We start from the raw sequence: 14,937 nt of genomic DNA, 5'->3' as shown, positions 1-14,937 counted from the left end.
GATTTTCCACTGATTGCATGCAGGGTATAACAATAACGAATGTCGCACAGTGAGAAATTATTTTTGTATATATTTGGTTACCAGTATAAGACCCAAGAGTAAGAAGTATGCGGCCCATTGCAATCATCCGGGTGTGATACATACAACAACTCACTGATATTGTTGGGTGATTATTTCACTGTACATATGATTTCTGCCGTGGTAGCAGTCATTCTGCTAAAATAGTCAACTGTGAATCGTTATTCTTCTAAAACAGAATTATTGAAAAGAACTGATCTGTGAGAGTCTTTATGGCTTTAATATCACTGTAAATAACTCTTTGTCTGGAGTATGGTCAAATGCAAAAAAGCGTTTTTATCAGTAATCTTCCACAAAGCTTAGTATTGCCTACAGTGAATCACCGATTAGACATTTGTATTAAAATTTAGCTTTTTTTTTTTAATTGTCAGCTGCAGTCTAAAAATACCTGTAGAATGTATACATGTTTTTCAGTGTATCTGTATGTTACAATACCTATAGCATGCGTGAGTGTATTTCACTGTATCTATATGTAAGGTACTTGTGTAGTGGACGTGTTGCCAGTGATATTTGAGATGTATATGTTCTGTGGAGGTGAGGGAGGAATCAATGTTTAATAGTCTGCCAGTGACTCAGAATCAGGGCAGCTGTACTCCTGTGTTTGCTACGCTGCCCTTGTGTATGTGTGGGTACTGTGGCACTGAAGTGGTCTGGGGTGAGTATCTGAAAGGATACATTTCTGAGCACCTATGGGGTGTCCCCCTCGACGCATGTCGGCTTCTGGGATCGTCACGGTTTCTCCGTGATCCGCGTTCTGTGTTTCCTGCCGTTGATGATCTGTGTGGTCCCCGGGCCGTCAGGACTGTGGAGTTACAGTGAACCTTGTTTGTCTGTACTCAGGTCACGAGCATGGTAAGTATCACTCTCAGCTGTGCTCTCGACCCTGTCTGTCAGCTAGACTGCCAATACCTCTGTGCCCGGCTCCGCCCCCCCCCCCCCCCCCCCAAGCATCTCGCTTCTCATTGGCCGCTGTCGCCACCTCTAGCGCCTCATCTCCCCGCCTCCGTGCGAAGCCCCTTGCCAGCATGCTCACCTCAAGTGTTTGCTTTGTCATGAACCTGTCCATGTGCCCCTCCTCCGCTCCCCCTCCCCAAATGCTCGGCAGCTGGTCCTTGTAATTGCGGCGCATTGACACCTCCCCTAAATGTTTATAGAGCGTTTAAGACTCGCTGCCCACTCTTCCCTGTGCTGGATGAAGAAACTTGGGGGGGGGGGGGGGGGGGGGCTCTTTGTGCTCCACTGCAGCACTAAGGAAAGGTGACGACAGGAACACAAAGCCAGCAGCTCTCCAACGAAGACTTAGCCCTTAGACTGTTGACTATTTCTACCAGTTAAAAACAGTTACGTTTACCATATTTGAACATTGCATTGATTTGTAAGGTTAAAGGAATTGGAATATAGTCTCTTCATTTAGACTTTTCATTCAAAGATCACATTAAATATTAATTTCCTTAAAGGGAATTAAAAACTAAATCTATTTAAGACTTTGTGGCCTTCATGCTTGCTTTTTTCCTTTTTTTTTGATAATCCCCCCCTTTGGCTGAAAGCAGGGTGTTTAGGTTTCTTAGGAAAACACCTTGAACTTTTCAGTCTTAATAAATATCGCACATCAAGCAAAAGCATGGCGGAAATTAGAAAGTCCAGGTTTCCGTTTAGCTCTGAACACCCATATATGTAAGCACACTTGGATATACAGGAGCTGAAATGTCACGGTCATACTTCACTGGAAGCGCCAAGGCTTTACATGCATGTTGTTGTGCTGCTCTAGCTTAGCATGGTGCATGGTTGGCTGGGTGGAAGCCCCCCCCCCCCCCCCATATGTGGCTGCTCTCGGTTGTGTGCTTGCAATACTTTCCTCCCACCCTCCCCCACCGGCTTCGTCAATGCTGAGCCTTGTGTGAAACCTGTTGAAGGACCAGACGGTAAAGGACAAGGCCCTGCAGAGCATGGCCTCCATGTCGTCAGCCCAGATCGTCTCTGCCACCGCCATCCACAACAAGCTGGGCCTGCCGGGCATCCCGCGTCCTGCCTTTCCCGGGGCCCCTGGGGTAAGGGGCCCGCCGTCACCAGCCAGACTAGTGCTGAGGGCCCAAATCCTGTTACACGCAGAATGCGGCTCTGAGACAGCCCTTGTCTGACAGGCACGCGGAGGACACGAATGCTAGGCGAGATAATGGTGTCGTGGCCGCTTGCCTGTGTGCTTTTTGTCACTTTGACAGTTATTTATGAACTCCCCGGGCAGACCTTTAAAGGTAGCAGCAGACGGTGGATGTGGGCGAGCTTGTTTTGCTTGTCCATTTATTTATCTCTCCTCTAGTTTTGGCAGGGAATGATATCGACAAGCCAGCCCGGATCATCACAAGAGTGAGTACTGTAGGATTTCTGGAATACAAGCTACACCCCCCTCCTCTTGTCCTCCTCTGTCTTACATGCCAGTCTTTTCTCCCTCTGCTGGATCAGAGTCTGCTTTCTCTTCATTTCCGGTGTATCATTCCTAGCAATTTCTTCAATGTGACTTTTTAAACCTGCACCGTCGCACAATGACATTCATTTTGGGGAGAACCAATTTTTTCTTCTTCCCTTTCCCCAGCATTAAACCATTTGCCCAGCAAGCTTATCCAATTCAGCCGGCCGTAACAACGCCCATTTCAGGTAAAGGAATCGTTTATAGATCAACTTTATTTATGGATGAATATTTATTTCCTGCCTACAGTATTAAAATTGTCTATGCTCCATATGTTGAATAACATGGAATATATTGGTGTTCCGCTGCTGGTCTCACCTCCCTCTTTTGGGGGCTTTTTTTGCAATAAACTCTTTTTATTTTTCATATACACAGTCAACAGTTTGCTCCACTATGCAACTGAAAGTCTTACATAAGTGTCACTCTTTCCATTAAACACAAAGTAGCGCAAAAACACAGATCAGAAGTACAAATTGAGGAACAAAGTGTAAATTAAGGAGTGCATACAGTAGCACATTAAATACAAATACATATGTAATGATTATTTTTTAAATGTGTCTGCATCACATGTAGTGTGGGCGGAGTCCTTATTGGTGTTTTCAAACTGCAGGGTACGAGCCCCCCGCTGCCCCGGCCCCCACCGTCCCGGCCTGGCAGGGCCGCTCCATCGGCACCTCCAAGCTCCGGTTGGTGGAGTTCTCCGCCTTCCTGGAACAGCAACGGGACCCGGACGTGAGTTCCCACTCCCCCATCTAAAGGACCAGCCAAAAAACCAAAAAACAAAATGCTGGAGTCTGTTGTGCAGAACGTAAACCTGGCTCTTGGTCAACACCCAGAGGGCTTCCTCCAAGACACAGAGCCATACAAAGAGTTGATCTTTCAATGGCGTTTCACTTACTGTTTCTGTCGCATTCATCTCCGTTTGAGCCATCACTCTAAATCTTTTACATATACAAAGAACGGCGGAGAAACCTTCACTGGCACAAAAAAGCCTCATATATCAGCGACCCTGAACTAATTTTTCGAAAAGTGTTACACATATTTTATTATTTGCCCTGGACAGGGGTTATCTGTCATGGTTTGTCTGCATTCCTAAGTGATTTTATCTGTCTATTGATATTGCATGACAAGGGTCATTTGTCTTACATTGTGCAGAATATCTGTAATGGTCACGTCTCATGAAAGCCAAAGCCGCTGCTGGCGTGCAGGACACCGTTAGAGTGACGGTGCTTTCAGTCGACGCTAATAATGAAATCAGACAGATGCCGTGGTTCCTGTAGCCCTCAGGACGACTTCGGTCAGTCGCTGCGTGTCGAGGAGGCTTGATTCTAACGCGATTTCCTTTTCCTGTCCAGTACAACAAGCATCTCTTTGTGCACATCGGACAGACGAATCACTCCTACAACGATGCCTTGCTGGAGTCGGTGGATATTCGTCAGATTTATGATAAATTCCCCGAAAAGAAGGGGGGTCTGAAGGAGCTCTTTGGCAAAGGCCCGCAGAATTCCTTTTTCCTTGTAAAGTTTTGGGTGAGTTTTAATGCCACAGAGACACTGCATTGATCTACTGACTCACTTGTTCTTTTTTTAAACAGTTTGGACACACACACACACACACACACATGCACGTACACACACGAACACACACACACACATGCACGTACACACACGAACACACACACACACATGCACGTACACACACGAACACACACACACACACACACATGCACGTACACACATGAACACATGCACGCACAAACCCAAACATACACACACACACGCACAGACACACGCACGCACAAACCCAAACACATACACATGCACGAACACGCACATGCCCCAGCACACACACACACACACGCACGCACACACACGCGCACACGCACACACACACACGCACGCACACTCACGCACACACGACTGTGTGTAACTGTTAGACCAGTTTGACTAGCTGCTGGGAGGGTGTATATGTATGTGTGTGTGCGCGCGTGTGGGTGTGTGTCAGTGCTGCAGAGACAGGCCTGGAAGGCCCCTGCTCAGGCCTCAGTGGGCTTGGCTCTTTGAGCCGTTCAGGCTTTATTGAGGCTTTGTTTGAACACCTGCCTGCTGTCTGAAAGGTGCAAGGGATTATGGGAGGGAGGGAGCGCCTATTGCCCTCTGCTGATGGAGACACACAGTGCTGTTAACACCTTTGTTCCTCTCCGGGTTTGAATATTCACTGTACTCTGCAGTGGAATAATGTCGTCCAAAGGCTTTTCAGATGTACATTCAGGCGTTCTTTTTTCAGCAGATGGGCAATTCCTTTGGAGAACACTTTCTAAAGCATTTTTAAATTTAAGGAATGTTGGAAAAGTTATCCAAGACTAAAATTACTGCTTCTGCCTGAGGGGGGAAAAACTGTAAATCATTTAAGCAAAAAACACAAGCAATAAAGACCTGTTTTTTAAATAATAATTTATACATAAACTCAAACCATTGTTTTGTATTTTATTTGCTAATAAAGTTAGCAATTTCATGGAGCACATATACACACAGACGCTAAATTCATTCATAACGAGTTTGTTGATTTCAAGCAGAACGTTGAAGAATGCTCACTGATGTTTAATTTGTGCCTGTAAAATGTGTGTTGCCATGTTTGATATCGGAGAGCATGAGAACTCGCGATCAAAGCCCCTGCCAATTCCGCTCAATATTTCAAAACAATGGAGTGACCCAGCAGACTGCTAATGGCTGTTTAAACATCGCATCCGTTTACCGAAATGCAAAATGCTAGCCAACAGCAGCCCACAAAGTAGGCCTCATCACAGCCAGAACGAGCCTTTTCAAATTCTTTTGAAGTGCCGAGTGGATCTGAATTTCAAATGAAATGCAAAGTCTGCACAATAATACCCCACAGAATATTATATCAGAATATAACTGGCTGTCTTAATGAAGGAGTAGAATGCTGGACACTGATATTTGCTCTTTTATTGAGATAATGAACAGCATCTACATGGCCCAGGAGGCTCCTAATACGAGTATCTCTCTCTTAGCAAGTACAAAATCACCTTTTAGCAAAATGACACTCCTTGTAGATTTATTTTGTTCTCAGTTATATTATCTTAGCCATCCGAGTGTAGCTTGGAAATGTGCCTTTTTACATCAGGATGAATTTAATCTAAAGAGGAGATTTGGAAGCTGTTGCACTTCACACATAAGAGGCAGCAGCTCAGCAGCAATGTTCTGTTAAACCCATTTTCTTCCAGAACTAATTATTTAAGTACTAAAATTCTGAGCTGGACTTATTTTTAGCTTTGTGTACATTGATGTCTTACAAGTTGCCTCTAGAGGGCGCATTTATTTGGCACCTTTTTCGGAACCTCAGCAAACCTTTAGATCTGGCGATGCTGTAGGATAAGATCCCTTTGGTAGTCATATTTACTGGAGAAGAACTGCACTTTTGAGCTAATTTGTTGAAGAGCCCCATGGATTAGGTGTATAATTTCTGTCATTTCTGTCTGCCCACAGGCCGACTTGAACTGTAATATCCAGGACGACACAGGGGCTTTCTATGGGGTGACCAGCCAGTATGAGAGCTCCGAGAACATGACAATCACCTGCTCCACGAAGGTGTGCTCTTTTGGAAAGCAAGTAGTGGAAAAGGTGGAGGTGAGTAGCTGAATGAAGCACACTCTGAGCACACTCTGAGCACACTCTGAGCACACTCTGAGCACACACAGTTATCGGAATGTTGACTAATTAGGCAGGGAAATGTCTCAGTGTATCAGTGCTGTGCTACTGTTGGTCTGCGGATGTTAGGCTTTGTGCTTGGGAAACCCTTTTTTAATTTTTGAAAAAATATTCTACACTATGCGGTATTTGAGGGCGGCATGGTGGTGCAGTGGTTAGCACTGTTGCCTCACACCTCTGGGTCCCGGGTTCGAGTCTCCGCCTGGGTCACATGTGTGTGGAGTTTGCATGTTCTCCCCATGTCGTCGTGAGGTTTCCTCCAGGTACTCCGGTTTCCCCCACCAGTCCAAAAACATGCTGAGGCTAATTGGAGTTGCTAAATTGCCCATAGGTATGCATGTGTGAGTGACTGGTGTGTGAGTGTGCCCTGCGATGGGCTGGCCCCCCATCCTGGGTTGTTCCCTGCCTCGTGCCCGTTGCTTCCGGGATAGGCTCCGGACCCCCCCGCGACCCAGTAGGATAAGCGGTTTGGAAAATGGATGGATGGATGGTTTTATAGAAAATTTCTATAACTTCTCTAACAGAAATTGAACTTGACTGAAAATGATATTGTTTTGTTTTGGGGAAATTACAGATTATTGCATACTACTATATAAAGTACAAATATATCATTAAAACATATAAATAATTATAATTGAGGATATGCATTGGCCTTTTGAGAGCCCACATGAATGCTTTTGTTTTACTTGCACCTCTCCCCAGACTGAGTATGCGCGGTTTGAGAATGGACGCTTCGTGTACAGAATAAGCCGGTCGCCCATGTGCGAATACATGATCAACTTCATCCACAAGCTGAAACACCTGCCAGAGAAGTACATGATGAACAGTGTTCTGGAGAACTTCACCATACTGCTGGTAAGCAAGCACTGTCTTGGTGGCCTAGTTACAGGTAAATGGCTTGATTGTCGTCATTAGTTAGCTATGTGGAAGTGTAACGCGCTCTGATCACTCAGGTCTCTCGCTGGGGTGAGTAGTGTAGCTACTCCATTAGGGGCACAACACTGCTTTTCTGAGCACTTGAACCAATTCCCTAAAGGTTATTACTGCCTTAACCACTTTATTACCTGCTGCTTTGCATCTATATCTGAAGCAGGCCTAAGAAAGGCCTGACTGTACAGAATTGGCACTGGCCCAAACCCTTGTCCTATATCTGACAGCAGAGTTTGGTAATTCAGATCCAGAGAGTACAAATCCAGACCGGGATTTTGTTTAAACCAACCAGTTGAGTACTCTGTGACTCTGCAGATGACTGGACATATACAGTTTGCAGATACCCATCATGCATTGCTGTTATGATGTGTGGGACCTATTACTTACATTAAGTCTGTGCCATTATACTGGAACTACACCTCACATGAGATGAAACTGGATCTGTAAGCAGGGGCAGATTTGTTGGTTCTTGCGCCACATTCAGAAATTGGCTTTGGTCCTGTGTCAAAAGCAAAATAAATAAATTGCTAGCAGGTAGACGCAGAAGATCACAGTTGGTTAGCAGACCATGCTGCTGCAGCTTCTCTTAAATTAGGAATGCATTTATTTTAAATTTAGTTTAGTGACAGTTTGTGGCCAACAGGGGGCAGCACACAAATGCGTGGTTTCAGTGGTGGCAAACATCAGCGTTTCCCGTGAGGGAAAGAGACATACAAGCCAGCGGTGTGTAGCACGGATCCCTGTCCCCCTCTGCCGCAGGTGGTGACGAACAGAGACACGCAAGAGACGCTGCTGTGCATGGCGTGCGTGTTCGAGGTGTCGAACAGCGAACATGGAGCCCAGCATCACATCTACCGGCTGGTGAAGGAATGAGAAGCGTACGGCCTTTTCACAGAAACACCTTTCACTCACACAGACTGAAAACCTCAGCAACAGCGGCAGTGCCTCTAAATTAAAATCAGACCCAGATTGCTTTTTCGGTCACGTTTGGGTGAAGCCTATTATTATTATTATTATTATTACTATTATTACTATTATTATTTGACTTAATGTATATGTGTATGACTGCAGCTGTGAATTGCGGTACAGTTGTATTATGTTTTGATACAAAAGTTCAATTTAATGGATGACTAGTCAATGTTTGTAGGAAGATGTATATATACCAGTGGCAGTGCATAACGAAAGACAGAGTTCTCTGTTGGATTGAATTTGGGCAACGGAATAATTTTCCTTTTGTTTTCATATTGTAATGTCAATTAAGGAAAAAAATAACAAAGAATAGTAGCTTTGTTTTCTTGAGTTATGTAAACTACATTATATGTATTTCGAGTGTGTATTTGTGTGGTTGCTTGTGTGTTTGTATATATGTATATACATACACACACACATACATTTTCCAAAGAAAAGTATTTGAAATATATAATTTTTTTTTCGATAAGTACATTTACAAATGAAAGCTATTTAGAATGAAAGATTGTGAATACTTATCACAACAAGGACACTACACAACATTTGTAGCTTTCAGGGAGGTAAGAGACCCCAGAAAAGTAAAGTAAAATGCTCCACATCACTGAATCAGGTGACATACATACAGAAGAGTGAATGCACTGTGATATTATCTATATATTTACGGCATAAACATTGTCTCGGCCCAAGCCTGGACAACCCTTGCATTGCAATAAGAAACTCATTGAACTTACCCCTTTAAATTATCCTGTGCTGTGGAAATGTTTATCCCCCCCCCTCCCCCCACGTGAATGGGAAACAAAAAAGAAGGTCTTTAGAACATATAACACGAGTTACAAGAGCACTGCTTTGGAGTGGAACGTCACCCTGTCCTAAGCACTTGGGTTTTCCGGTAGGACATGCCTTACTGAGGTTAGCTGTTGTTTTTGCCTTTTAGAATATAGACAAAAGAAATGTATTTGTCAGGAGACAGGGGCTTTCATCTGTAGGAGTAGCAGGAAAATGGGAAACCATGTGATTTTAGTGGCTGTCATATTTTGTGTAATTCCAGAACAAGCTATATGTTTGGCCACTGTTTTTTTTCCCTTTTTTGTTACATAAGAAATCCTATCCGGTATCAGTTGGTCGCTGCCTTTACATACTCAAATCCTATCAAATCTGTGGCCTATGTTATTAGTTTTCTACAACTCTGAGCCTTAAACGTGGTGGTGTGAATTCCAAAAGATGCCATTAAAGCTGTGAGCTCTTTCCTAAGCTGGAAGACTTTCTTGTTATCATAGCATGTGGGACTTTTTACAGTACAGAACTGCCAAAGTATAACTGTACACAGTGCCTTAGTGTATGTTGTAACACGAAACGTCATTTCTCTGTCGGAGCACATCTTTTCATTTCTGAAACGAGATCAGTTTTTGTGAATAAGGAACATACTTTTCTTTTAAATATACATGCCAACCTTAACCATACTTTATCAAAAGTATCTAAGTAAAAAATATATCTAAATTTTTTCAACATCTGATCATAAAATGACTTTCGTGGGATTTATTTTTCAGAGTAAAACAATATATACAATACTGAGTTTTGCCTTTTCCTGCTCTAAAAGACCAAAAATGTATAGAGATTTCCTAGATCTCAGATAATTCCCTGCACTGTAGCATGAAGGTGCCTTTGGTTTGGAATCTCCAGCTTAGAAAAGACAAATAAAAAAAAAAAAAAACATAAGAATCACTAATTGTAGCAAAACCAAAAAAGAGGAAAAAAAATATATGGAAAAAATGGATCACCACATTGCCTTTTTAGGTTTTGTAATAAATTAAGGAACATGTGTTTCAATGGAGATGGAAAGATTTATTACAGCGACAATTTGGTATACGTCAAAATGGAAAACATGTATGTATATTTCAGTGATGATGGCTCCTTTGAGCTGCATTTAAAAGCAGGAAAACAATTTAGCAGAATTTTTTAACCTGTGCTGCTTACATCATTTTCTGAACGATAAGTACGGTGATTATTGGTTTAATTAGTATTAACTGCCTTGGACCTCTTAATCCTCCCTTAAAGATAAATGGGAAAAGACGCGAACTCACGAGAATCGTCAGTTTTGGGTTAAAACTGCACTTGATACATAACTTGACTGCATAGATACTGCTGTTTAGAGTCGTTACCCAACATTGAATACTACAGATAAAGTTTTTATATTCTTATTTTAAGAAATAGGATAGCCAACCACATTTGGCCTGGATGAGTTCTGTGTTGCAGTGCTGAAATGGAGATCATCAGGGGTTAGACACCAAGGTGAATGTTACTTGACTGTTAGAATACACACTTAACTTACATGCAACTGACAGAATGGACATTGATTCCCGAGCTGCTAGTTAATCACTTCTGAAATAATTAATTTTGTTTTTCTAGGTGCCAGAATAAAACCCACTGCCCTTATTTTTTTCCCCTGTTCTTGTTCAGCTATACAAGTCTTTGGCTGGCATGTCAGTTCCTCAGTTTTAGAGATTTAGAGTAATATCCTCAGCGGTCTCACACAATGGCAATGGTCTTAGAGCAACCTAACTCAATAGAGGAAAACGAGTCCAAACTATGTTCGCACGGCGTGGCGCCATGGTGCCTAAAGTAGAGTATGGAGTTTTGTATTATTTACAATCAAATAGACTTTGTTTAACCAACTTTTCGGTGTATGACAGCTGTCTTGCCCTGTGTACTTTATGAATAACTTAATGAGGTAAAACTCAGTTCCTGTTTTATTGCGCTACATGTATGCAACCGTTTTTTGTGATGACTTCATTATTCTCTGGACTTAAGTCAGTGGTTATACTGTTACTGCTGCACTGCCGGCACATTTGGCAAAGTCAGTTCCGTTTCGAAATCTCTCGGGATTCCTCTCCTTTAAGTGGTCATAAAATTTTATTACCTTTTACATAATGAATGTTTAGATGGTGTTTTAATAATATGGACCCTACATGAGGACGTCTACAGGAATTTTGACGCAAACATATCAGCAGTTTAGCTCTTGTCACGTTTGTATTTGTCTGTCTGTAGGTATCGGTACCTTGTTTGTTACCATTTTCAATGTTGGCTTTAAAGTGAACTTCTTAAGCTCAGATAGTATCATGAACACTATTGGGTTTGTGTGCAGATTTTAAAGGTGCTTTGTATAAAGAAAAATCATGTATCCTGGCTTATCTGGGCACAAAATTGTGTGAAACCTTTACTATCCATAACGAGGGTAAGCGGAGGGGCAAGAAAAGTGAAAAGAAAATTGCTTAGTGTGTGTGTTCATTACTGCAAATGGTCTCGTCTTTGCTCCGTAACATTTTGATGCCTTCTTGATACAGTGGTAGATATTTTGTAGCTTTCTAGAAAATTTGTATGCAGATAATATCAAATGAAAATAAATGATAAAACAGTGTCCTCTCGTGTTTGATTACATGTCAAGGCACCTGTGTGCGCGTGTGTTGCATTTAAATGTGCTGCGTGGTCAGTTCATTTTTATAAATGAAACACCTCCCCGCCCTTGAGTACACTCAAATAAATGCATCCGTCACTGTTTATACAAATTCTGACCTACAGTAGAACAACGATTTTCTTACAGATGAGAATAGTACTAATCAGTATAATGAATTTAATTAAAATTAGATTTAGTTTAAAAAAATGTAGGCCTACTGCATTTACCGGGCAGCAGGGCGCTATTGTTATTGAAACGTTAGATTTAAGGCCAAAGTCTGTCAATTCAAACCTATGAAAGACGTAGTTTTACAATTGACTAATTAGTTTACCTTACCATATTAGCCTACTTATTAAACTGTAAAATAATAACACGAAAATATATACATCAGGACGAAAACGTAGGCACAGCGTGAAAGCGTTTTAAAATCAAATTATACGCCCACGATAAACTGTCAATAACCAAGGCGCACTACGCGTCCCGGAGCGGAACGGCTGCCAGCTACCTGGTTAGATAGAGGTAATTACATTTCTAAAGCGGAAGCCTATTTAAGTAACTCTGAATAAAGATGATTGTTAAGACAGGGCCCGTCTAATTAACTGTCTCTTTTACGGGGCTATTAGTTTCAGACTGCGTGAACACAACTAATAATCATGAATCTAAAATATGAAATCTGACTCAAGTAAGAGAACACGATTGCTAGTAAGGCACATCCTGTATATAGTAAAGTAGACTGTATACTATTCCATGGCAACATGAGTTGTTTTCCTTGGTTTTCAGCAGCAGGTTACGATCATTTCAGCGACGGCTGACGCCACGCATTTCGCTGAGGGCGCATGAATAAGGTAAATATCGTTTTCGTATGTGTTCATTTTACATGGCAGGAGCGATTAAGAACTCTATCTTCAATTATATGACATTATAATACAGTCCAGGTTCATGACCGCAAACATAGTTCTTTGAATGTATTTACTGCGGCCTGTTTTGCTTTTCGACTTCTTTTGGATTGCATCGTATAAATGAATATGTATGCACGTCTAGCAGTTATGACAGAATAGTGGAATTGAATTAGAAAGCAAATACTTTTAATTAATGGACTTCATTAAAATACCAATCGATTATTAAAGAGCGACCTCTCAAAATCTAATGCGGACTTCTTCAAAATTTATCGTGTTTCGCAGACCGACTTAAATTTTACATAAGACTTTAAATATGTTGAGGACAATTAAAAACGTCCAGTTGGATTATTGTATGAATTTTTGAATGAAAAATATACCAGTATGGTATTCTCTCATTGAGCACAAGAGGGAGCCACAGTCAAATATATGAAAGCGGGATTTACGTAAAGCGCGTTTTTTTTTAAAACGTTCCCAGTATCTTGGCTCACTAATGATTTTAGTTTTTTTCCTATACATTCATTAATATGTAAGTAAATAACTATGCACAGGGAGCGCCAAAAAGTCCTAATTGAGAAATAAACATGATGCTTTGAATGGTTTTTAAAACAAATCTGTTATTTTTTTTTCCAGTGAGTTTATATGAGTAAATTTTGAAAGTTAATTTTACACATCATATCCTAGGGGCTCTGACAGGCCCCTGCTTCAGCTTCCACGGATCCATACGCAATATGATGTTTGGGTTTGGGTAGAACACGCTGCTACTTCGGGGCTCAAGGTTGAAAATTCACTGAGAAGCTTCACCCTGGATTCATATCAGCCTGTAATTTGGGGAAGAAGCACCTTGTCGCGGGAGCGGTTAGATGGTATGTTAGTCTGTGATTTGCGGAAGATTACATAGGCAGCTATAAGATGGTAAGACGTAATGGGTGATCCAATGTGATGTAATGAAATCCAAACTTAAACGGCTCACAATAGTTTATCGTGACTATAATTAATAGCATAGAATCTTCAGGTTCATTATATCAAAGATGCCATTATTTGGCTATAAAATTACTGCATTGTTTGGTCTAAGGGGCACCGGCATTGAGAAAGAGTAGAGGCATGTCAGCAAATTTGCTAGATTCAACTTTTTCTCCTTTGGTTTTTTTTCTGTCTTTTGAGGGGGGGAAAACTGGGAATGAGAGTCTGGAAACCGTGCTGCTGTAGGAATGACATTCTCTGCGCACTCTGTCGCGCAGCCCGTAATCATCATAAACCGCAAGTGAAGGATTTATTTGCGATTTTATCAACACCTTTGACACTCTGAATACAAGATGTCTAAAAGAAGTGGAATGAAATATCAACCAAAAATGTCCGACGGTTAGCTGTTATCTGTAAATGGATACGCAGGGCAGGAATACCTTACCAGGGCCGGACTTGCCAACAAAGAGCAGAAACATAGGAGAGAGCGTCCTGTATCGGTGTTTGTATAAATCTCATTCTCTCTGACTCCCCATGCTACTATTTATTGTGTTTCAGCATCTCCAGTGAATGAGACCCTTCATCCATTTTTTTCTCTCTGAGTTACATTCTGAGCATTGAGTCTCAGTTAATCAAACTCTTAAATAAGCGATTCAAACTCTGAAGCCTTTCCTTTCTTCCTGAAGCAGGCAAGCTTGTCTTTATGTTTGGCACAAAGAAACAAAGCCAAACCGAGGAAACGTAATTTGCCCTGGTATCTGTAAAGCGCAGGAATGTCTATCTGGCTTAAGGTAAACGCTCTTGCATTAATGGTGCAAAGCCAAATTTGTTAGTTTGTGAGTTATTCTCTATACGTATAAATATTTCAATTAATATCATTGTGCATCTAGAAATGTAACATGTTTATATAACAAGCGGTGGTGCCGTTGGCAAGCAAGTCTCCATGTGATTTATACAAACGGGGTGGCTCGTTAAAGCTCGTTTAGCTCACACTTCACCAACTGCACGGCCAGCTTTTAAGATGCCTGGGATGAGCAGCCCAGCCCTTCAAGAAACAGTGAAGTCTTTATAAAATTCTTGAAAAGAATTGCCACTTTAAGTGTTTCATGCCTCGGTGAAGAACTCTCTTCATTTTCTAAAAGATCTAAATCTTAAGACTTTTGGGGCAGTGGACCATAATGTGACACACATAAACACTCGTAAGTAGGCCTATATGTTGAATTTTATATCTTCTCTTTAGATTTAATTTAATTATGAGGGAACAAAATACTGACTGGGGCACCCATGTTAATTGGACTAGCACGGCATCGTGGGTCAAAATGACTTTTCTGTCGTGCAACCTTTCTCGTGCTAAAAAAATAATGGGTGGAGTCACGCGTCCCGTTTTACGTGAACTTAGTGTTAGACTTGTCATGTGATCAGAAAAAGAGGGGAAGCCCTGGGCCCGGGGCTATAGTG

General features: G+C 41.8%; 1 protein-coding gene across 7 annotated transcripts in view; it reads left to right on the top strand.

Annotated features, from left to right (window-relative positions):
- tead1b (TEA domain family member 1b) overlaps window positions 1-11,584 on the top strand; it is a 54,138-nt gene extending 42,554 nt beyond the window's left edge. For 5 of the 7 annotated variants that reach the window (XM_049029962.1, XM_049029965.1, XM_049029966.1 and 2 more), the window contains 9 exons: window positions 919-930; window positions 1,992-2,126; window positions 2,396-2,442; window positions 2,669-2,730; window positions 3,153-3,274; window positions 3,898-4,071; window positions 6,049-6,189; window positions 6,973-7,125; window positions 7,960-11,584. In XM_049029962.1, coding sequence (XP_048885919.1) covers window positions 919-930; window positions 1,992-2,126; window positions 2,396-2,442; window positions 2,669-2,730; window positions 3,153-3,274; window positions 3,898-4,071; window positions 6,049-6,189; window positions 6,973-7,125; window positions 7,960-8,073 — 960 coding nt within the window. In that variant the 3' untranslated portion in view covers window positions 8,074-11,584. The remainder of the gene's footprint in view (window positions 1-918; window positions 931-1,991; window positions 2,127-2,395; window positions 2,443-2,668; window positions 2,731-3,152; window positions 3,275-3,897; window positions 4,072-6,048; window positions 6,190-6,972; window positions 7,126-7,959) is intronic. The other 2 variants (XM_049029967.1, XM_049029964.1) reach the window with 1 other exon arrangement.
- Window positions 11,585-14,937: the final 3,353 nt, after the last annotated feature.

This window comes from Brienomyrus brachyistius, chromosome 11 (assembly GCF_023856365.1).
Source record: "Brienomyrus brachyistius isolate T26 chromosome 11, BBRACH_0.4, whole genome shotgun sequence".
NCBI lineage: Eukaryota > Metazoa > Chordata > Actinopteri > Osteoglossiformes > Mormyridae > Brienomyrus > Brienomyrus brachyistius.
Note: the sequence above shows the minus strand (reverse complement) of the source record. Positions and strands in the feature narration are given on the sequence as shown.